This window comes from Apis cerana, linkage group LG10 (assembly GCF_029169275.1).
Source record: "Apis cerana isolate GH-2021 linkage group LG10, AcerK_1.0, whole genome shotgun sequence".
Lineage (NCBI taxonomy): Eukaryota > Metazoa > Arthropoda > Insecta > Hymenoptera > Apidae > Apis > Apis cerana.
In genome coordinates, this window is record NC_083861.1 from 9411195 (window position 1) to 9435205 (window position 24011).

Sequence of the window (24011 nt, forward strand, 5' to 3'; positions counted from 1 at the left end):
ATTATCGTGGTAGACTCGAGAGATGAATCGAGAGACACGCTTGCCTAGATCTCCGAATTCCTCGAATATATCGTTCGTCAGATATCCGACTTGGATCCGGGTCGAATCGGTTTTTGGCCGCGGGACAAACGACGCGAGATCGGCGAGATCGGTATCGAATTTTATTCCGCGAGAAGAGAAGAGAGAACGAGACAGAGAGCAGAAGGGGAGAAAGCGCAAGGAGGAAGGAAAAAACGGTACGGCACGACGCGTTGCGCAACGTTTCGCAGCCTCGACTCTCTCACCGAGGCCAATGCCGAGAGCCGGGGACCCGCCGCTATTGTTGTTTCCAAAGAAGTTGGGAAACGCTTGGAATAATAACTCACTCGCTGGCCGAAGGGAAGCAGGGAGAGGGAAGGGGAGGAAGAAATGCGACGGGGGCGTGGAAACGAAGGCGATATTCCCGATATTCGCGACGGTGTGAAACACTCGCGGTGGCGTTGGTTCGTTCATTGGTGCCGTGTGCCTCGCGTGGGGTCTCCCAAAATATCAATCTCCGCTTGCAAATAATATCGTGTATATATATGTATATGTATCGTGTACATATATATATATATATATATACATATATCGCGTGTTCGCGACGCGACAATTTTTCGCTCGAGTTTTCTTTCCCCGCTAGCATCGAGCGATCGAGTTCGAGCTGTCTTTTCCGAGAGAATTCTTCTCTCGTTCGCGAGTTTCTTTACGAGGGGGGACGACGATCGTTCTATGGATCGTACGTTAAAATCGATGGTGCTACTCGAACAGGACATTTTCCTTTCCCGAACTCGACTTCGCAATGTACCGAGCACTGCGAGAGATCTCGCAGTGGTAGTAGTAGTGGCCGGTAGTAGTCCACTAATTTTGGTCGACCCGATTTTTCACCGCGTGTTATATTTTTAATCGGCCCTCTTCCGGACCCCTCGACCGATATTATGTTACCGGCCGCCGCGATTCCCAAACCGCGTGGGCGATCACGTCCTCCTGTCGCGGCCGATTTTCATTTCCCAGGCTATTTATAAAGCGGCCGGCGTTCCTCGAATATCTCCCCGATGGAGGGACGCGATTTTACCCGTGAAATCGAGCGATTACGTTAGCGAGGAACGCGACACTCGCGATTCTCCGCTATCGTGGGTTTATCGGGGAAACCGAAATACGCGGATGATTTCACGATCGTTTGCAAAAGGAACCACGGTTAGAACGCGGCGCGTAACGTGGGCGGGGACCGACGTATTGGTGATGTGCGAAACATTCCGACCCAATTACAACGAAATGTGCATTTCTTCTCTATTTTTCCCCGCTTCTATTTCTCCCTGTCTCGCCCCGCCCCACACCTCCCCAACGTCAACGAGGAACCACCTGTTTGGCACGGGATCAATCCTGTCGTCACTTCGATGTTTTCTCGGAATCGATGGTCGATCGCGTGCCGGTGACGCGCCGTCCATCTCTCTCCCTCCCGAATCGATCTCTGATTATATTTTAGAAACGACTCTATGTACTACAAACCGTAGACGGTATATCCAGAGTCACGCGTGCCAAATTCCATAACCGTTCTCGAGTGGTCGTAATCGAGATCTCACCACCTTTCGGGTGAAAATTGATTTGCTTCCATCGATTACGAAGCAACCACCCGACTATTATACGCTACACGATCGATCGTTTGTTCGCTCTCGATCTTAAAAATTTTATCGCGACCGTGAATTTTATTCTCGCGATTCGAAGAGGGGAGAAGCAATCTGTGAAAGAGGATCTTGGAGTTCGCAATTCCTCGTCAAAAACCTGGGGGGGGAAAAAAGAAGAATTCTCTCGTTAAAGGAGTCCAGAAATATATGTTGATCGGGGGATAGATGAAAAAACGTGAGGAGAGAAAAGAAGTGAAAAGAAATAGGGAGGGGAGGGAAGTCGGGGATTTAACCTGTAACCCGGTAACGAGACGAATGGAATGGCAAGGAGAAAGGAGAGGCGAGAGGGAGGGCGTGAGAGAAAGAGGGGTGTCGTAGAAAAGTTGCACCCGGCACACTGCATCGAGAAGAGGAGGAAGGAGTAGGAGGAGGTTGAGGAGGATGAGACGCAGAGAAGAGAAGAGAAGAAGAAAACAGATGTGGAGGAGGAGGGTGGTGGAGAGAGGGTGGCGGACGCGCGCGGCGAGTTTCTGGAGTCGTCGGGACGCCGAAAATAGCGTCCCGATATGATGACGCCCGGAGCGCGCCGATCCTAGATTTCAGTCAGTTTGCAAGCTCGAAAGCTGCTGGGTACACGCGGAAACACTCCGAAGCCACGCTCCTGTCTCGTATTTCCCATACAGCTTACCGATCAACCCCTCTCTCTCTCTCTCCTCTATCATCGAGCCTTCTTCATCTTTTCTTCTTCTTCTTCTTCCTCTTCCTCCTCCTCTTCTCGTCATCTTTTCCCTCTGGACGTTCCGGAATTCCCTCCGGTTTTTCTCTCATCTCGCTCCTCGTTTCCCCGTGGAACGCAAGTAGCCGAGACCGTATATCCTTCGCGGCATCGCGCGCGGAACAAGCTCGAATTAAAGCACAGCGATGGCGGACGTAGACAGTGTAGTGTACACGACCACCGAGCGTAAGGTTCGCAAAGTGAAGAAGACGACGAAGCGCAGGGAGAGCCACGATCAGAACGCGGAGGTCACGATCACCGAGGTCGACAGCACGCAGAACAATCACCACGCCATCGAAGAGTATGTGCTGGCTGCAGATCTCACTCGGATCGGCCCGATCACGTTTTCTCACGACACCCCTCTTCCTCTTCTTCTTCTTCTTCTTCTCATCCACGATCGCAACTCTCGTCGAGCGAGGCGTTGGTCGCGTCACCCTTAGCCGCTGATACTTTTAACGAGTGAAAGAGATCCTCCTCTTTTTTTTTTTGTTATCTCCCGTTGCACGGTGAAACGAATACGAATAGAAAAGGAATCGATGGAATGGAAAACGCGAAAAACAAACTGTTTTGGCCGCGAGCTTTATTTGTCTCCTCGCGTTCGACCTACTTTCTTCTCCATCCCGATAAATGAAAATTCGTTCGCCAAAATTTTTCACTTCGATTTATAACCCCTCTTCCCCGACCATTATTATTTTCGATCTCGCCCATTTCTCTCCAATTCTTCGAAAATAAGCGAAGGCGAGGAGTTTCGGGAAATATTTCAAAGTAAGTGGGGGAAAAAATCGCGAAACTAAAGATCGTGGGGTGACCAACTTCTCGCCCCCCGAGGGGAGGCTTCTCTCACAGGAGCAAAGATCTACGCGACGCGAGATCCTCTCGATCGAGAGGGGCTGCTTGAAACGATACACGAAGCATTTTCTTTATTATACGCCATACTACGTATATATATATATATATATTATATGCTCTCCCGTACAAAAAATACTCAGCCAGCACATACAACAGCACTCAACCAAGGTACATATTACCAGCAAATCTATCGAAACACCTTGTACGCAAGACACTGCGGCGACGAGAAAAAAAAGAGAAAGAGAGAGATTGCGAGGAACTTTGCGGTGGTAATTTGGTGAGACGAAAACACACGCTGTGAAAAAAACGATGCTGTGAGAGGAGCGTATCTTGGAAATCGTATATCTCGCCACGCACGAGATCGTGTTGAAAAAGATGCTAAAAGATCGTCGCGCTTCTCTTCTCCTTGCTCGAATTCGAATTCGAAGCGAGAGATTGTCGTCCTACGTTTAATCGTTGCCAAAAAGAAAAAAGAAAAAATTGTCGCGGAAGAGACGCGTCGTTTTCGAATCGATTCTCTTTTATTATTAATCGGGGGATCGGGTCTAACGAGAAGCATTCCGGGAGGAGAAGTCCGGTTTGAAAGAGTTTCCATCGTATTCTAAATTGTCCGCTTTCTTCTTTTTTCCTTTCCAGTTGATTTTCAGTGGCGAGTACACGAAGGCGATGAGCAAGGATTGGCACAGCGGCCACTTCTGTTGCTGGCAGTGCGACGAGTCTTTGACCGGGCAACGCTACGTGCTGAGGGACGAGCACCCTTACTGCATCAAGTGCTACGAGAGCGTATTCGCGAATGGGTGCGAGGAGTGCAACAAAATCATCGGTATCGATTCCAAGGTACGATACACTTTACTCCTCCACGACTCGATAATTCCTTCCCCGTCCATCGTTCGAAATCGTCCATTTTTCCCCTTAATTTTCTCAGTTACGTCGTATCGTTAACGCGCCCGATGGAAATAGATCTTTCGCGAGACGACGACGATTCGTGAATTTGGATACGATCCAAACGAGAGCAGAAAACGAATCTAGTTTTCCCCTAAATTTAGATTCGCGGCACACGGCACTGGTTGATCGATCGGTTCGGCTTCTTCGGCGCGAGAAAGGTCGAGAGAGAGAGAGAGAGAGAGATCTTTTCGAGGAATTTCCGAGAGTGTCGCGCAAAAATCGGTAATTATCAGTTCGCGTGTAACGACGAGGTGGCGATACGAGCATGGGCGTTGACTTACTCATTCCTAGAAATAGAAACGATGATGCAGGTGCCCGTATCGGCTTCGTGGAGATTATTTCCGTTTCTCTCCTTGCCTCCTGTCGTTGTTATTTCTTGTTGTTTAGAGGGAAGCCAGAAATCCAGTTGGAAATGTACGCGTAAATTTCTTTTTACGCCCCCTCCCCTCCAAAAAAGAAATTGATTTTAAAGAAAATTTGCTTTCACGGACGAGACGTGCGTCGCGTGTCGTCTCCTCGACTCGAGTAACGCGAATGAACGCGATTATCGACGCTTAGAGGCCGACGAGTACGCCATTGTTATTAATTCGAATGAAAACACGCGTATTCGTATTACGCGTTCGTATACAAATAAACGCGTTTAATCGCGGTCGAAACGAATGTTTACAATTTCGAATTCGAACTTTATACTCCGCGTCTCGCCGCGTCGAAATTACAGGAAGTGGATTGCAAGAGGTAGACGGCACGGCGTAATTTCGTTTCCTTTAAGCGACGTCGAGTAATCGATAAATCCCCCTCCCCCTCTTCCTTCTTCCCTCCCCCATTCCATCGCATTCCATCGCATTCGTTTCGAATGCGCTCGATCGAAGGATAATCCCGTGAGAAGGAACGTCTCGTTTGCAGGATTTGTCGTACAAGGATAAGCATTGGCACGAGGCCTGTTTCCTGTGCAACAGGTGCAGGGTGTCCTTGGTGGACAAACAGTTCGGTAGCAAGGTGGACAAGATCTACTGCGGGAATTGTTACGACGCCCAATTCGCCAGCCGTTGCGATGGATGCGGCGAGATCTTCCGTGCCGGTACGTAATACGAAACCTCCTTTCCTCCTATTTTTGCGAGCAAAAATAGCGGGACCTCTGTCCTGTCGCGAGCTTCGTTCCAAAAAACTCTCGAGCGACTCTCGGTTAAAAATACGATCCCGCTTTTCTCCCGAAATAACCCCCCACGGCCACGAACGAGAGAACACTGTCTGGACTCGATCGAAACGAAGCCACCAACCACCTGTTCCCGATCGTGAACGATGAATCACTGATCCTCGCCGAATACGAGGAGAACTGATCACGAACTCTCGTTAAGGGAACCGAGTCAAGGCTCGGCCTTCCTCGGGCCTTCTCGGCCCAATTATCGCCAGAAACGAACGTACGCGCTCTCCCCTCCTCCTCTAATCGAAATATCATCTCCAACGATAAGGATCGTTTCGAGGGGAGATACGCGTTTATCCGTGCAACCTTGGAGAGGAACGGCAGACGGCGCGCTATGTGCCGCGACCCATATTAACGCGCGTGATTCACCTCCGCGGCCATGTTCCAGGCCACTTTCCAACTTAATTGGAACGACGAGGTAGCAGAGCCTCCGAGCCGATTCACTTTTCGATCCGCGCCTCTTTTAAGCCCAACTTTTATTCCCTTTCTCTCTTTTTTCGGCGAGAAAAAGGCTCGAGGGCAGCTACTTCCGGCGAGAAATTGCCGGGCCCGAGGTAATTCGGTCAAGTACGCGCGAGTCGAGATAAACGAGACGTTGAATTACCGCGGTAAAATGGGAGATTCCAGTGAATACGAATAGCGAATCGTGTGCTCTTCCACATTATCGTCAGAGGAGATTCTAAGAAGAGCTTACGAGGACGGATTCGAGTCGATTTACGGTACATTCTGGTTTCGACTCGCGTGGGAGAGTTAATCGACTCGTTAAATCTTGAGAGAGAGAGAAAAAGTAAAACGTGGAAATGGATGTTCGATCCACGTATTCCGCATTCACTTTCGGAACGATTATGCAAACGCGTATCATCGATCGAGACGAGGAATATTCATTTACAAGGGAATCTTCGATCGAAGATGGGGGAGGATGAAAATTGCAGATTGAAAGAGATACGACGCGAGCTATGAGCGGATTTTGTGGCCGCTCGAGGATCCTCTTATCGAGGAACGTGTCGTCGCCGCGATTCTTTCGATGAATCACGAACGATTAGTACCCTTTGTACAGCCGTTAAAAAGATAATCCTCGTCGTCTACGGAATTCTAACTTCTCCGTCTTAGTAATCACTCGCCTTCTAATCATCGCTTCGCGGCGTAATCAAGCCGCAGAGGAGCTCGATACGAGGAATCTCTCTTCGTTGTAAAGCGATCGTCATAATCGATGGATGTATCAATTATCCCCCTCGATGCATACCGTTTAATCAGAGAAATATCATCGAATCGAAACTTCAAACCTGAAAAATAAACAATACGATTCTTCCCTCGCGATCGAGCCAAGAGTTCAATCTAGAGAAATTTTATAATTACAATTTTCACGTCACGGAGGATTTGGAAAATTAAATCCGCCTATAATCGATCGATGTGGGGGGTTCCTCGAATCGAGATCTCGAAATCTCGAGGAGGAGCTGGTTTTCGCGGAGCCGGCACGTAAATATATAAATATTCGCGGATGCGTTCCAGGATGGCGGAGAGAAAGAGAGAGAGTGGGTCTGGTGGAGCGGAAAGGCGAAGTTATCAGAGGAGTAGAATACACGTTGCGCGTGCTCGCGGTGTGCACGGCGAGTCCAGCGGGCTTCGGCTGCTTCAGTGGCTCGCAAGACTCCGGGCCAATCGCACGATCGGCCGATTTCTTCTTCTTTCGCCTCGCCCAAGTGTGTTCGAGCGTGTATATAATATCGAGTCGCCCTCTCGCTTTTTTTCTCACCCTCTCGATCGATCCCCGATAAAACAAACTGGGAAATCTTCTTTCCTCCCCGTTCATCGATCGTTTCTACCTAATTCGAGGAGGATGGCGTGAGCGAACGATTCGATCAAGTAGTTCTTGATGCGCCACAGCATAGTACAGTTTCGAGTAACGATCTTTCTTGGAGCGTCCGTGGAATCCAAAAGTTGGTCGTTTCGAAATTTAGCATCGAGGTTTTAGTGGTTGAGAGTCGGAAAGGGTGAGACAGAAATGGCCACAGACGCGTTGAGCGAACGATTGTCGAGCAAGCTTCACCTGCAGACCAAGACGGTGGGCGAGGAGAGGATAAGGAGAGCGAAAGAGAAGGACGAGGATGTCGCGATATTCAGCATGTTCCCGATGGAGGGTGACCCCAAGTTCAGGTGCTGCCTCGGCAAGGATTGCCAGCTTGGCGACCCGAAAAAGGCGGATCCAGGTGACGAGAAATACTCGAGGAAATACTCCTTGTTATTATTATTAATATAAGATTAGAAAAATCGATAAATCTCTCGCAGTATTCCGGATCGGTGTTGGGGAGGCGGTTGCAAAACTTCTCTTGGATAACGCGGGGGCGGCGGATAAGGTCCCGTTCTCAAAGTTTCGCTTAAGGTCGGCATCGGCACGCCGATCGTGGGTCGACGTCGCGCAATCGGCGATAAACTCGATCGCGAGAGAGAGAAAGGGAAGAGAAAGAGAAATAAGAGGAAATTCGAAGGGGAGGAAATGTATAGCTTCGATCTTCGAGAGACGATTGAAGCAAAAGGAAAATAATATAATAATTCGTGATCTTGCGCGCTAGGATTTATTCGTCGTGTTTCGTGGCAACGAATTTTCTGAAGTGAAACCCGTGAAGTTAAATAAATGGGTAATAAACGTCGCAAATGGGAGATATTTCAACGCATCGATCGTGAAACGAGAGTCGAACGAGACATCGATAATGTAAAGAAAGAAACACGTTGGAGCGAGCCGCCGGTGTGTTTAGAGAAGAGAGATAATCACGCGATGGAGAGAGGCGAACGGACAGGTCTCTTATGTTAATCGCGGACTCGAGATTTATGATTTACGCGTTGCTCGAAGCAACGCGATCGAATGCGTCGTAGGATTATAATAAAAGCGTGGCCGATACTTCCGGCTACACAACGACGACACACGTGATACACGTTAACGAGTCTTCTCGGTAACCCGTTTAATTTCGTTCCATTCGTTTTCTCCTCCTTCTCCTCCCCCTCTTCGAATCGCGTCACGAGTGTTTACACTGGTATTGCGGAAAATTCGCAATGCAAATCCGCCTAATGAAACGGGGCATCCCTCCTGTGCGTGTAGCGCAATATTTTTGTTTGCTCGGTTGCAAAACAGCCTGGAATCCGCTGCGATGCGATTAAATAATGATGTCACTCGCCTCGCGTTTATCCTCGTCGTGTTCGTATTTCCGACCGAAAACTCGAATAATGAGATGCCCGATTCCCCTCCGCCTCCTCCGTTTCGATCGCGAGTTATATGCGGGTCGAGGAAATAAAAAAAGAAAAGAAAGAAAGAAAGAAAAAAAGAAAAAAAGGAAAGGAAATTAAAAAACTGAGCGGATAAGAATTTTTATTAATACGGATGATGTCACTCGAGCCAATGTCAGATCTTCCTAGATATTGCGCTGATATTCGTGCGTCGTAGTAAATCGTACGAATTATCATCTCCTCTTTCCGTTTTTTTTCCACTTCTCTCGATTTCCGGCAATTTCAATTTTCCTCGAGCGAGAAAAAGTGGAAATTCGAGTTCGCTTTTTCCTCGGCCGGGAAAAAGAAAGGAGCGATTCGAAGGCCGAACAACTTTTTCGTCGCGTGCGATTTAAAAAATGCGGCTCCCGCGTTAATTGTTGCGTTCAACAGGAGGAGGAGGAATTTCGTTTCGTTCTCGCGTCGAATTTCACGAAATTCCGTTCCATCCAGGATTGGTCGCCTTAGATCGTGCTTATATTTAGACTCGACGTGGCCAAGAATCGCGGCCCTCGACGGATTCCTCGAAGCCTTGCCGCGCAAAACCCGAGGGGACGATCCCCGTTCGATTCCCCTTCGAAGATGATCTTGGGGATCGAAACACGAACCTGTTGGGAAAAAATTGCGGAGGAAGGAAAACCGTGGATCGAGAAGAGAGGTTACGATTTATGGTGAATCGTAATAGATAGAGAACTCGGTTATTATGCCTACGATGGAGAGAGCGTGGAGAATGGTCGAAGGAAAAGAGGTAAGGCGACGCGCGTAACGCGAGATTACCACATCGCCGGCCTTGGACCATCAGACTTTATACATATACGGAGGTATTGCTACGAAGTGACGTCACGAGCCTCGTCCTGACTCACGGTGGACCATTGGAATCCGCCATTTGGTCGAAAATTGAGCGTTTCCCTAAAGGGAAGCGGGAGGATTCGAGTCGACTTCCTCGTTCGAGAGAGGAAGAAAAAGATCGTAGATTTCGTCATACAAATTTTACTAAATATCACGGCGGTTTGAAGAAAGAACGATTCGTTCTGGTGGACGGATAGTTTTCCATAGTTTTCACGAGTTAGTTGAATACAACGGCTGTCTCGGACGATTAGTTATCTCCCTACTCTATTGTATTTCATGTTGTTGCAAGAAAAGAAAATTGGAGAAACATGTTGCAACCCGATTCAACGTTTGTACTTCCTCCCGTGCGCAAATTAGATATGCGAGCGTGGTATCCATGTATTTAGATCGGGGATTCAGATAAACGAGAAGGATCTCGGCAGGAGAGCGTGTTACGAGGGACAGGCTAATTCGCGGTGACTGATCGGCCCGCGATCGGATTCATTTATCAATGCCTCCCAGTGGATGATAAAGCGTTGATCCATCGAGATTGCCAGCAACAGACGGTGAAACAGATATGCAAATCTTTTTATCGCTCGTTGATTCCCTTGATCTGTAATCCCGTATCGAACGAATATTCCTAGAAATCGTAGAAATTCTACAAAATCATTTTCGATGGAAAAAAGGAAAAGAAGGATCGAGAAAATTTTGTTAAGGAGGAAAAAGAAAAAAAGAATCGATGACTCAGTACGAAACACGTTGGATAACGTTATTTAACCGGTCAGTTCTATTAGATCACCTTTCGGAATAGCGAGTCATCGTTAACTTTGACCTTGACGGCGGCGCGCAAGAAAAGAGGAAGGAGTTTCAATGAAAGAAATGCGTGGAACGCCCACGAAGATCGTAGGGATCGAGGGGAGCAAAGTAAGAGAATCGTTGCTTAAATGGAAAAGGCGCGAGAAGCGAGTGGAATCGAGCTACGAGCGCAACGAGCCGTTCTATGTAGGTTATTAGCGGCCGTGACTAGAAAGTCTAGGCATAGGAAACTTTAAAAACCGCATTGCAGGAGATGACACCTATCTACGCCGGGGATCTTCCGGTTTTAAGCGACTTTTTCCACCTGAACTTTCTATCCTATCTCTATCGCGTGGAGACACACGAACGGTACAGAGTCACGAAACTCGGTCGAAATGGCTTCTCCCAACCCGATAACACGGCCAAGGAGAGGCTCCGTAAAGGATTATTGTCCGTTGGAACGCGAAAGACGAAATTCGAAACCGGTTTAAGTTTCGAATCGAGAAGATTGGCTTTCCTTGCTCGAGGAGGAGGAAATATCCTTCCTTTATTGCCGAGGGAAAATTCATCCGTCGAGAATTAGCTCGAGCGCGACACGCGAGCTCGCGAGGCGCCGCACGCGATCGTGTAAGCGCAAAACGCGTCGCTCGTCTCTTTCCTTCGGAAAATATTCCACTCCCCCTCCTTCAAGTAGCGTGCAATTGCAAGCAACGCGTGGAATTACGCGCGTCGATCGATATTGGAGGGAAAGTTTTGGAAGTTTTAAAGAAAAAAGGGTTTTTTTGCATCTTTCCAGGTACGAAGAAGATGGAGTACAAGACCAGGCAGTGGCACGAGAAGTGCTTCTGCTGCGTGGTATGCAAGAACCCGATCGGGACTAAGAGCTTCATCCCGCGCGAGCAAGAGATCTATTGCGCCGCTTGCTACGAGGACAAGTTTGCCACTCGATGCGTTAAGTGCAACAAGGTGAGAGAACGAGCGTAGATTTTCCATATCTCGTGTTTTCGATTATTTTAAATCGAACGTGAGCGCGTAGAGACGTTGAGAGAGAAAATTGCTTCGCGATGACTCGACGAAACGCGATCCTTCCCCTTTTCGAACAATGCAAAGTGGCTTTAAATCGATAATCGGAGAGGAAAATTTCCGTTCCCTGGAAAGGAAGGAAGAGATAAAGACAAAGATGGAAAGAGGTTTTATCGTTTTCAGATCATCACCAGCGGTGGGGTAACGTATAAGAACGAGCCGTGGCACAGAGACTGCTTCACCTGTAGCAACTGTAACAATTCCCTGGCTGGCCAGCGATTCACGTCTCGCGACGACAAGCCCTATTGCGCCGATTGTTTCGGAGAACTGTTCGCCAAGAGATGCACCGCCTGCTCCAAACCGATCACAGGTATCGTTTCGTAATCCTTTTCGAACGTTTGTCTTTCATCTAAAAGGTTCCCATTCCTCTGAAACCCTCGTTTCGAATTCGTTTCCAGGCATTGGCGGAACTCGCTTCATCTCTTTCGAGGACAGGCATTGGCATAACGACTGTTTCATCTGCGCGGGTTGCAAGACCTCGTTGGTCGGCCGCGGTTTCATCACCGACGGCGAAGACATCATCTGCCCCGATTGCGCCAAGATGAAGCTCATGTAAACGTCATTTCCGTGGTGCGAAACAACATCGAGCGAAGAGGAAACGAACGAGAAGAAAGGGAGAGGGGGGAAGAAGAGAATTTGATCAATGAGATTCAACGGTGTCCAGCTTGTGTAACGCGAATATATATAATATATATCCTCGCTAAGATTTTTGCCTTCGAAACAAAGAGAGACTCCGCTTCGGGAAAAGAAAGGTAGAAAGTCGATCAATCTTGACGATGATCGAATTGAGCTTGTTCACCACCCTTGAAACAAGGAATATCGCGATAAAAATTATCGTGTTTCTCTAATATTCGATATTATATTTTCAGGAGATATATATTATATATTATACGTGTCCATAGCAGAGAAATGCTGTACTTTTTATCGAGGAGGGAAAAAACGGAAGAAAACAATCGGATATCCTTGTGCGACAATTTTTTTCGCATAGATAAACGATAGCTCTCTGTTTTTCTCGATATTCAGTGTATCGAGTTTTCGTACGCGGTATTTTCTCGAAGCGGAGAACGCGAGCTGACACGGGGGTACTTGCTAGCTTCGTAGTTTTTTAGAGGCCTTTTTTAGTCACATTTGCGATTCCGATTATTCCCGATTTCTCCCTCGCGCAAATGATCGTGATCGAGGAGAAACCAAGAACCGAGGGTGTTTAAACGGAATATCGAACGTATAAAATATTCGCGCGTTGCAGAAACTTCGAAGAAAGTTGCTTAGAAGAAGAATTCGAGAATCAAATCGCCTTAACGTTATAATTAATGTGGTCGAGTGTTGAAATTATATATATTTGGAGAATGGAACGAAGCTACGTACTGTCGTGATGATGTTTAACGTTATTGTTTTTTTTTCTTCTTCTTTTCGCTTTGTACACAATGATAGAAAAAAGCGCGACAAGAATAAACGCGAGGAAATAAAAATGAAAAAAAAAACGAGAGGAAAAAAAATAGATCCTATATATTCTTACGGAACTAAATTTTATATATGGATAATATTATTTTTATTTAACTTAACTCACACACACACATACATACACACGCACACGCTCACATACAAACAAATAAACACACACACACACACACACACACAACAATTATACACATCAACGCGATGCCTTTAAAATGCGCGAAAAAACTGCACTCTTTTCTCTCTCTCTCTCTCTCTCTCTCCCCCTATCTCTATCTCTATCGCTCTGCGATATTGTACAGTAACACTCGTGCAAAATTCGAGTATAACGAACGACTAATTAAAACGATAGGGCTCGGGTGCATAGTTGTTGACAACGAATGAAAAATTTTAAAGATTTAAAAAAGTTCGACATACGAGATTTAAATTTACGTTATAGTCCAAAGATTATGAACTAAATTTTTACCTTTCCTATATACTTCCTATTCTTAGAATAATTTTAACTTTTCACGCGAGCCCGATTATATATATTCGCGAATGCGCGATATAAACTCGCGAGCATTTTTGCATCAACCACGTCAAATTGAATAAAAATAATAAAAAGTTAAAATAATAATAATAATAATAATAAAATAAAATATACAAAAGAAAGAGAAAGAAAAAGAATCACACGCATCTACACACGCATGCCGGACGAGTGTGCTACACGCACACGCGGAAAAAAACACTAATTGTGGCCTTATCCGCACGAGTACATAAAGTTAAAAAAAAAAAAAAACTAACGTTTTATGAGAAATTAATTAGTTGTTGATATACATATATAATATATATATATATATATATATATTTACGGTACTATACGGTAGAGATGTGTTACCGTCGAGAAGAGATAAAATAAATATTGAAATGAATGGGCAGATAAACGGTAGCGTACCTCTATATATATATATAAAAAATAAAAAAAAATTATAAGAAGAATAAGAAGAAAGAGCGACAAAAGGATATTATGACGACCAATAAAAAAGTACACGTGCTATATAATATATGTTCTTACCGATCACACTCACATACTAATCGCCTTAATTAGTAAACGATAAAGAGCAGAGATTATTCTATATTCAGCGTATCGTATACACTGTTATACTGTGAAATTGATAAATAAATAAATGTAATTATTTACAAAGATTTATGATTTTTTTATCCATTTAATAACTGAGAAATTCAAAAGTGAGAAATAAAAAAAATGTAACTGTACATTAAGTGCTAAGAAAAATTAAGAATCTGGATAAAGATTTACAGAAGATGGTAAAGAAGGTGTCTACATTCAACATCAGCTGGCAAAATGCACGCACGATAGCTCATCGTGTTGCACGTTACCAGGAGCATTTTGATTGTACCATTCGACCGCTAGATGGTTATAGCGTTTCCTGTCCGCGAAAAATTCTATCGAATGCAACAAATTGAAGAAAAATTGAAGAAAAATAAATCGAACTTACCCGTTAAAATTTTTTTAAAACTTCTTATAATTTCTATTCGATTAAATACGAATATCGCATTTTCCTTTTCTCTCTATCCGATCGAGGATTTTCCACAAGAGAAAGCGCAGCTTCCTTGTGGAGATCTTTTTTCGCTCGAGTGTTCTTCCGCCGTTCAAAGGCAAGGTCGCGTTATCGTCGAAGTTATATTGTAAAGTTCAACGACTCGTCAATATCACCGATCTCACGAGAAACCATAACCCGGACTATAAACTTCTAAAGCGTCCCATCCATCCAAGGGGACGTTAACGGTCACGGGAAACGATTTTTCCATTGGGCAGAGGAGGCGTACTAATCGAGAGGGCGTAATATTCGTCGAAAATATATCGAATGGACGAACGTGAGCCATTACGGGAACGATCGCCCTAACCCGGTGTGATATTAAAAAAGGCGAATTTACGATCTTGAGGATTTGTATCCGTCCAACCTCTTCCCTCGTCCGAGCATAAAACACGTAACAATTACTTCGAAAATTCCATACAGGCCGGTAATTTCGTACGCGTTGAGACGAGCAAGAGTAGTCGCTTAATTAAGACTCATGTAAATCGAGTAACCGCGCTACGCCAATTAACTTTACATCGCGAGCGAAGAGGAAGGAAGGAGGAGGAATAAAAGAAAGATCGGAGAACGAATGTTTCGTAAAAACTGCGGACGTAACAAATTGATCGAACCAAGCAAGACGCTTTTTTACATAATACAACGATAGAATGATACGTTTTGTTCGATCCGTTCGATACATTTTTTTTATTGACGTAATCCATTACCCCGTTTCCTGTTTACAACTATACGGCCAGAAAGATTTAATTTTGAATCAGGATCATCGCGATTTCGTCTTGTTCTTGTTCGTACAGAAGATTCTTTGAAAAAAGAAAAAAAAAGAAATGGAAATATATTATATCGAAATATTTGATAATTAACGAAATTATAGAAACCAATTATAGATAAGACTTTAAGACTTAATTAAAATCATTTGATTCTAGGAAAATGAAAAATTTAATAAACCTTTTTTTTCCCCGCGGCAAGCTTCCCGGACAATATGCTGCGGGGGCTGAAGAACGGGCTGGCATAATTCTCTGCCTCCTCTTCTCCAGGTGTTCCGGAGGAAAAAAACTGACACAATTCCTTTTGTCTCCCGGTGACAGTCGCCTCGGACTATATCTAATCTTTTCATTTTCAAATTTTCCAGTTCAAAGGGAACAATGATTAATTTCCTTCTCCAAGGATCCGAGTGATTAATTTTCAACCGTGTCTCGATGATTTTTATCAATTTTTTATTAAAAAAAAAAAAAATTCCATTCCATTTTCGATCTTTATAGAGAGAAGGAGAAAAATGGTTCTTTTCTCTCTCGATAGCTGGAATCCTAATTCGACCTTTTTTTTTTCAAGGAAGCTCCGGATTTCGATCCATAAAGGAAATCACGAGCTTCCGTTGCACGTACACACACGCACACACGTGGTGTCGATGCACGGCGAGCCGAGGTGAAGCGAGGTCGATGGAAAGTGGCATAATCGCGGATGTGGATCGACTCAAGGAGAGCAGAAGAGGAGATCCTTTACCTTACTTATGTAACGAGCGGTCGCCGTGTGTCTCGTGTCTTCGACCGAGCACACAGCGACCCTCCTCTCTCTCTCTCTCTCTCTTTCTCTTCTTCATCCCTACCCCCCTCAACACGGTAGTTCTCGTTTCCTCCTGTGACGTCCATCCTCTCTCTTTCTCTCTGCTCTCCGTACCAGTGTCCCTGAATATCCCCCTCGGTCTTATTAGGTCGCCAATCGTCACCCCTTTCTCCTTCGAATCCTAACGTTCCTCCTATCCGCTGTGAACTTCCTTCCTAGAATCAAACAAGAAATGCGATCTATTGATGGATGTGAAATTTTCTTCCACGAAAATAGGTATAATATTTGTTTTCTTCTTCTTCTTTTTTTCATCGACGATTAATATTTTATCGTTAACTTTTTTTCACGGTCAGTTTTGGAGGAACAATTAAACGGATCGTTCATCACGGGTTGGCTCGTGATTTCTTTGAAGAGCGATACGTTCGTATAAACACGCGTATAATTGTATAGGCGTAGTTAAAGATGTTGAGGACAGTTTGACCAGATATAAACGAAGCTTCGAGGTCACGGTCGGTCCAGATGGTTTCAAAAAATTTAAATGTTCCCAAAAAACAGGCGTATCAGAAATAGAGAAGAGGGAGGGAGGGAGGGGGAGCGACGTGATTCGAAGGGACGAAGGAAGAGTTGGCCCGAGTTCGTAAATCACGTTTTCCAACCAACGACAATCGGAGCAGCGGTGCTGTTAAAAACGTTCGCGTTCAGAGATCTCACACGACGACGAAAGAAGAAAAAGAAAAGAGAGAGAGAGAGAGAAAAAGCAATCTCCGTTCCTTCTCGGTCACGAAAGCTGAAAAGCTCAGGTATATAGAGAAGGAAGAGATTCATTTAACGAGGATCGTAAAAGTCGAAAGCACGAGGCCGTAAAGACATTATTCCGCGGTGATTTCGGCGGCGAAAACGGAGGCCGGTGTTGTCGGAGGTCATTCGTCGGTTCAACGTTCGGGCCGTTTACCTGGCCACCGCTCGCCGAATCCTTGGTCATTGACGTTTCGCCATGCGTCGCGCATTATTATCATTTCTCCCGCGGCCGTTCGTATATTTATAGCCGTGCCAAATTTTCCCCCTGCTTCCGACGTCGCATCACCGCCTCATCGTCCTCGTCGTCTTCGGGGGAGTACGAAACTGGGGAGAAGGAAAATGTTCAAATCTCGCGGACGAAAAATGTGGATCTGGAGAAGAAGGGGTTCGTTCAGGTTCTCGTCTTCTCGATCCGGCGAGAAACGAGATCGAGGATCGAAAAACTCATCGATCACGGATCTGATCGAGGATGAGAGAGAAGGAGGGACGGAGGGGGAGGGGATCCCGACCGCTTCTTTCGCCAACTTTTTTCCCTCCCCTCCCCTCCCTCCCCCTCCTCCTCTCTTTCGGAACCGCGAGTGCCTTGACCCCGTAAAGAAAAGTGCGAAGGGAAGCGATGACTCGTAATCCGGGTCGCGGCTACCTTGTCCGTCGACTTTCCGCGATGCGTGTGCCGCTCCTGCGACGGGGAGCCGGGAGTCGCCAGCAACGCGCCAACAGTGACGTAACTTTCTTTATCCGAGCCCTCCATTCACCTCTCCGCACACCCCGCACACCTCTCGCCACTCCACGGGTCCGGGGGATTCATCATCGTCACAGGAGGATTCATTTCCGCGCAGTGTTCTTCTTCTTCTTCTTCTCCTTTCTGGAAAGAAAGAAAGTTGAAAATTCAAAACACGCCTGTTCCCTCTTCGTAGCGATCGTTTCCAATCGATCTCCAGAAAATCGCAACAACTGATGATCATCTCGTTCCCTTCTCCTCCTCCTCCTCCTCCTGTTCCGTTCTCCGTTAGCCGAGCAAGTCGCTTAACGAAGGACAGACGGACAGAGGGAGGGCTTGGAATCGGTGCAGGCATTCGGTGTACTCGCGAATCGCGAGTAAACTCACGCCACTGGAGTGAATCCTCGCGGAGGAAGGGGAGGGAGATAGGAATACCGAAGAAGGAGAAAAGCCTCGTGCGTCCTCGGTGGAGGGGAGGAGCGGATTCCGCGAGGAGTGGAAATAGCGGCGAGAGAAGGAGAGAGAGAGAGAGAGAGAGGCGGAGGAGCGGTGAAGAGGGAGGAACGTCGGAGGGTGGTGGGACACGAAGGCGAGGGAGGACGAAGGATGGCGCGCTGTTGCGAGGTGGTGCGGCGCAAGAGCGTGGCGAGGTGGCGGAGGGGAAGGCGGCAGGAAGAAGGACGAAGGAGACGAGGAAGGAGAAGCGAAGGGAAGAGAAGCCGGCCGGCCGGGAGGCAAGTCGAACGAAGACACAAGTTCATATCCAAGGAGATGTGGGACGATGGCCCGGAGTAACCTCCATCAAGGATGGACTTACATCCACCGACCGACCGACCGCCGGGACTCGCTACTATACACGTCCCATACCTTTCCACCGCCAGTTATGCGAGCCTGGATAATCATCGAGCCGGCCCCGATCCTCCACCGCCCTCCCCGTCCATCGTCCGGGGATCGAGCGAAACGCTCGTTGTCGATTTCCTGCTCCCCGCGAGCTTTCCTTCGTTTTCATCGATCGAGAGGAAACAGAGAGATCCTGCCGTCGCGACACCTTCGTAATTGGAAATATATATATATAAAAGGAGGAGGAGGAGAAAAAAAATATATTTCCCTCCGCGGGAAGGAAGAGGGATTAATTTCTATTCTTTCAGGGCAGTTTGGTAAGGAGCCCAGGATTATTGGACCTGAAAACGTTGGTCGTTTGTCGCTGCGACGAGGTCGAGTTTGCGGTCGATGTATCCGGACGGTTCACGTGTCGATAATTGTAATTCGTCGATTGGGTCGGAGGGGAAAAGAGTATGGTTGCGTTTTGTTTCGACCCGGAGCGGATAATCGCGTCGTGCGCCCGGTTCGGTTGAAATGTGGAACAGGAATCGTAGAAAACGAGGGAAATTCTTTGTTCAACGTTTAGACCGCCGATCCGTGCTCGGCTCGCTCCAAATTCGCCCAAAACTGCGCAAAGTCGTCGGTCTCTCTCGCGCGGCGATTCGGCGATGAATAATCGAAAGGAAAGTGTTTGGACGCGCTGGGACAGGAGAGTCGATGAATCTCGAGGAGCGATCGAAACGGGACCTCTTAACTTTCGCGTCGTTCGACGAAATCCTGTCTTTCCGTACGATCGATCGTTCGAGATTCGCTTCGATTGCCACGATCGAGCTACGCTCTTCTTCGAACGTATATATATATATAAAATATAAAACGTAAAGATGGCGAGAGAGAAAGAAGCAAAGAGTGGAGGTAGCGAAGCGAAGGGAAGCGCGGAGTGGAAACAATTCCGCGTGGCATTCCGCGAGATGGTCACAGGCCGACGAACCCCGGGGAGCGCGCGCTCGGACAGAAACGGACGCATACGCACACGTGAAAGTAACAGCGGTGGGCCGCTGTGTGCGTGCGTCGTGCACGACTTATGTGCCTGCACCACGTCACATGACTTCGCCTTAACCCAGTGCCGGTGGCAGTTGCCCATGGAACGAGCGCTTTTTGGGTCTAGGTCTATCGAGGGCGTTCACCCCGCTTACGTTGTTAACACACTTACCATACCGCTCGGCGAGGCGCAGCCCAGGCCTCGCCACCACACCAGCCTCGCGGCTCGCTTCCACCAGACGAGAAGAGAGTAACGTCTGCCTACGCCGCTATGACCTCCGGCCACGTGGTCAACAGCCTTCACTTTTAATCGCGCTCCGCTCGGATCCGCTCGCGTGTGCCCGCCATCTGAAAAATCAACGGGATCAATTCTCTCTCGTTCCGCCTATTCCCTTCGTTCCTTCGTCTCGATCGATCGATTTCATCTATAAGGGACTCGATTCTTCCTCTCGTTATTGCAACGAAATTTTCGCCACTTTTCGACGCGGGGGAGGTCGTTGCCCTCTCTGGGGGAGATTCGCATTGTCATCCGCGCGTCCATCTCCTGCTGGCCGAGGCGAGAAAAATTCGTCCTCGCCGCCCACGCGCCCCTTGGAAACCCCAACTTCGCCTCCAGTGTTCTCTAAACAATGGGCCGCTAACGCACTCGCCGCTCGGAAAATTATATCCTCGAATCGATGTGACGAATCGAGAGGGGCGAACGAACCCTCTCCGTCCATTCCCCGCTAATTGGAACTGGTTCCAATCCCCGAATCGAAGAAACGAAGATGGGATTCGTGGCGTGGAGGCGAACGATCGATGGAGGAGAGGAGGGGGAGAGGAGGTTCCGCGATCGATCCTCTTTACATCGGTTTTATATCCCATTCAACCGGATCGATCGTCGGGTTGCTCCGCTCCTCTCTCGTTTCACCTTCGCTTCCAACGGTCGCTTAACAGTACATCTTTCGAATGTAAATTCCTCTTCCTCCTCCTCCTCCTCCTCCTCCTCCTTCTCGTGGATCGTGGCCGAGGAGGAGTGACGAAATTCACTCTCACAGCGTGGCGGCTCTCTTTCGCCGCGCGCGGTACTTTCGTTGGCCATCGAGTGGAAAAGTTCCCTAAACGCAATCGGGACAAAACGACTCCGCGGTTACCGTTATTTCTCGCGCCTGATCGCCCCCCTCGCTACGTTCGAGGCCGAGCCCAGGACAGGGAGGGTGAAAGCCCTACGAGAACGTTCCGACATGAATGAAGGCCGAGCCTGTTCCGGAAACCGTTATCGTTATCCATGGCCGTTCGACGAGCGGAAACTGCTCGCGAATCGTACACAAGAGAATCGTTCTCGCTCCGGCAGATGGGAAAAAGAAATCACACTCCTTTCCCCTCCACGCAGTTCTCCATTACGTTGGAGAAATTGATAAACAAATTGCAAATGGTCAAATCGTACAAAAGACGATCGAGTTCGGTTGACTTTTCTTCTTCTTGCGAGGCGAGGATAAACATCGCGATGGAAATAGGTGGCAACGGGAAAATCTCGAACGTTGGAAAATTTCATGGCGTCTATTGTCGCGCAGGCTAGGGGAAGGCTCTCCCGTCTCCTCGACCGTGGCGACTATCGTCGGCCTCGTCTCGTCTCGTATGCGTGCCGCGTACCGGGTGCCCGATGCACATGCACACGTGCTCCGTGCGCACACGCACACGGGCAGGAACGCTCGCCGCGCCGTTCAGGAACTGCGATGCGTGACCTAGTGCCGTTGCGCCGTTCTACCTTCGAACTAGGTCTTCCTCGTTCCCAACTATGTCCGTACGGCCAGCCAGCGTACAACGAGAATGCACCGGTGCAACGAGACTTGCCCATCTTCTCTTCCCTCGATCCGATGCGCGAGCCCTCCTTCCTTCCTTCCTTCCTTCCTTCCCACCATTCCCTTCCTTCACGTCCACGTTTCATTTAGAGAAGAAAAGAAAGAAGAAAAGGAGAATCGCCATTTCCTCGAATTTCCATTTCACGCACAGGTTTCTACGATACTACTAACGAGATAACGAGTTGCGCAACGCTGTACGTTAATCCTGTTGAACAACGTACATCTGGATATATTGGCCGGATGACTCGCTGAAAGGCGTAATATATTTTATAACGCCAAGGCGGATGGTGGAAGTTGTATTAGCATTTTACTAGCCTCGTTATCTCCCTCCTAACGAGCCAATCATCCCTGCCAAATCTTAATCGGTCCCGAACTCTCTCTCTCTCTCTCTGTCTCTTACACCGTAAGGGGCTTCGAGACTTTCTTCCGAACGAAGAGGATAGAAGAGAAAGAATTGGAGGGGGGCAAGATTTCGGGTGGCCGATTACGTAAGCCGACGCGTTGCGGTGTCCCCTGGGATCGAACGGGTGGGAAGGGGCCCGTTAGAAGCGGATTTGTTTACGCGCACGAACACCTGCGAGAATGGACGAAGGAGAATATCCTGGGTGTTCCTGGTAGGAGAGCGTTGGCCAGGTACGAGAACGAAACGCCGGGTCAACGCCTCGTATACGGAGCAACACACAACTCGCCGACTTTCCGTATATGCCCAGGAACGGTCTGGGCCGAGATTCGTGGCCGAGGCGCGGAGATAGCGATAAAAACGAATGTGTCACGGGAGAATTCCCTTTTCAAACAGCGCCCCCGTTCTCACCCTCCGCGCCGATCATCCGTATTTTCTTAAACAACCCGTTTATGCGCCCGAGTAATAATATCCATCGGCCGGAAATTGAGTCGAGCAAGGAGGAGGAGGAGGAGGTGGAGGAGAAGGATCGTTGTCGGTGTCGTTGCTCCTTTTCCCAGGAGGGAACCTTCTCCTTCTGCTAGTAGCCTTCTCCTCGCTAGAAGTTCACGAATATTTTTCTGGGTCACGGTGTTTCCGTTATAATAGTGGCGTCGCGCCGCGCGCGGCGCGACGTACGCACTCACCAAGGTGCTAAAAGGTGCCTTCTTTTTATTATTATTACTATTACTATTATTATTATTTTCTTTTCGCGCGCACGCGCGCGCGCATTGCCGGCAATTTAGATCTTGCGTCACGTAGCGAGCGTTTCCTGTGTGCACGGGCACAAGTGCGGAGGAGTTCGTATCGCTGCGGCTCATGTATTGGCGGCTCGGCCAGTTACGAAATGGCCGGCAGACGAATAATCTCGTCTACGAGATGAACGGGCTTGAGCGCTACGTCACCCGTCGAGGCGGTTAACGACGAATTCTACGACGAGTTTCGGCGAGTTTCAGGGTCGGGACTTTAACCTCGTCGAGCATTGAACTCCGTGCAAGAGAGAGAGAGAGGGAGAGAGAGAGAGAGAAGAAAGGCGCACTCGGTCGGAATAGAGCTGCGGTTCCATTTCGATCCTCTTTAGAATCCCGTCGATCTCTGTCGGACGGGATATTGGAAATGATAATTGCGAGGAGGTGGACACGAGGGGGGCGATCTCCCGGAGATTTTTCCGCGGTGCAAAAAACTTGCGCGTTGCGTGCGTTTTGCATACAATCGGTAACGCGAATCGAACGGTCGAGAGGGAACCGGTTGTTAAAAATGTGATAAACCGGTCGGTCGCCGAAGCGGGGAAAAAAAATCGCTGAACCGTAACCCCGCGATTTTTCGGCCGGACGCGACCGTTCCTCGGGAAAAATTTTTTCTTTACGAATCGTTTATCGTCGAGAGGGAATCGCTGGACCGGTCGAAAATTCCAGATCTACTAAAAGAGGGGAAAGTAAAATCTTAATTTTTAATTCAACTCGAATCTATTCAACTCTGAGATAAAAGGAATATATATATATATATATATGAATATAAGAAAAACGGGGAAAAAGGGAAAGCGCGTTGATAACGCTACTCGATCTGATTTCGTATTCCCAATCACGGATACTCGATATCCAATGTGATCGAATATCGATTCCAGCGTGAGAGAGAGAGAGAGAGAGGGGCAATGTTTGTAAAAGTCATCCTCGAGTCCCTCCGGAGAGCGATGAAAGGCTTGTCAAGTGCGAGGCGTCGATACCGTTCGATTCGCGGTCAAAGCCATCGCTAGGGACAGCCTCGAGGAAGCAGAGCGGTCGTCGACCCCTGAAAATACTCTTACGCATTGTGTGCCACTTCACTTCTGAGCGGTCTCTGAGCGCAAGCGAGGACGAAGAGAACGGCGTCGTCGTCGTCTTCGTCGTCCCTCGCCTCGAGGCGACCGAGGACGAACCACGATGTTTCCGACTCGATGTTACATTATGGCTCACCCTAGGATTCCACGCAGTTCCCTGCCCACTCCTCTCGCCCCTCCCTTCACCACCAACGCCTCCTCCCTTTCCACTTTTTCCACCTCCTCCTCCTCCTCCTCCTCCTCCTCCTCCTCCTCCACCTTCTGCTCCTCTTCTTCTTCTTCTTCTACTACTTCTTCCTTGTCCTCCTCCTCCTTTTCTTTTTCTTTCGTTTCTCCTTTCAATCCGCTCGGGCCCCAAAGCTAACAGTACTCTCGATGCCTAGCCTAGACAGACGTTGAGACCGTCAGGGCTGTACACTGTTCGAATTCTTGGGCCCGAACGAAAACGAATTTGTCGTTGGAACGCTTAATGGATTTTCTCTCCCTCTCCTTTCTCGGAGAGAAGCTGTTTTAATTCATATTCTCGGTGATATTCGAATCGGAAGGAATCAG

At 47.8% G+C, this 24011-nt stretch overlaps 2 protein-coding genes across 28 annotated transcripts in view; one reads left to right on the plus strand and one right to left on the minus strand.

Moving 5' to 3' along the window:
* LOC107999499 (four and a half LIM domains protein 2) overlaps positions 1-12858 on the plus strand; it is a 67413-nt gene extending 54555 nt beyond the window's left edge. For 21 of the 25 annotated variants that reach the window (XM_062080156.1, XM_062080162.1, XM_062080165.1 and 18 more), the window contains 5 exons: positions 3904-4104; positions 5116-5290; positions 11091-11260; positions 11501-11687; positions 11776-12858. In XM_062080156.1, the coding sequence (XP_061936140.1) occupies positions 3904-4104; positions 5116-5290; positions 11091-11260; positions 11501-11687; positions 11776-11933 (891 nt within the window). In that variant the 3' untranslated portion in view covers positions 11934-12858. Of the gene's footprint in view, positions 1-553; positions 2720-3160; positions 3436-3903; positions 4105-5115; positions 5291-6925; positions 7621-11090; positions 11261-11500; positions 11688-11775 lie in introns of those variants that run through there. The other 4 variants (XM_017059376.3, XM_017059380.3, XM_062080167.1 and 1 more) reach the window with 4 other exon arrangements.
* Positions 12859-13642: 784 nt separating this feature from the next.
* The window catches only part of LOC107999521 (protein FAM76A), a 47334-nt gene continuing 36965 nt past the window's right edge, over positions 13643-24011 (minus strand). For 2 of the 3 annotated variants that reach the window (XR_003698047.2, XR_009831359.1), the window contains exons 7-9: positions 19536-19711; positions 17426-17647; positions 13643-16199 (exon numbers count right to left, since the gene is read on the minus strand). The gene's annotated coding sequence lies outside the window, so the exon portion shown is untranslated. The remainder of the gene's footprint in view (positions 16200-17425; positions 17648-19535; positions 19712-24011) is intronic. The other variant, XR_009831360.1, reaches the window with a different exon arrangement.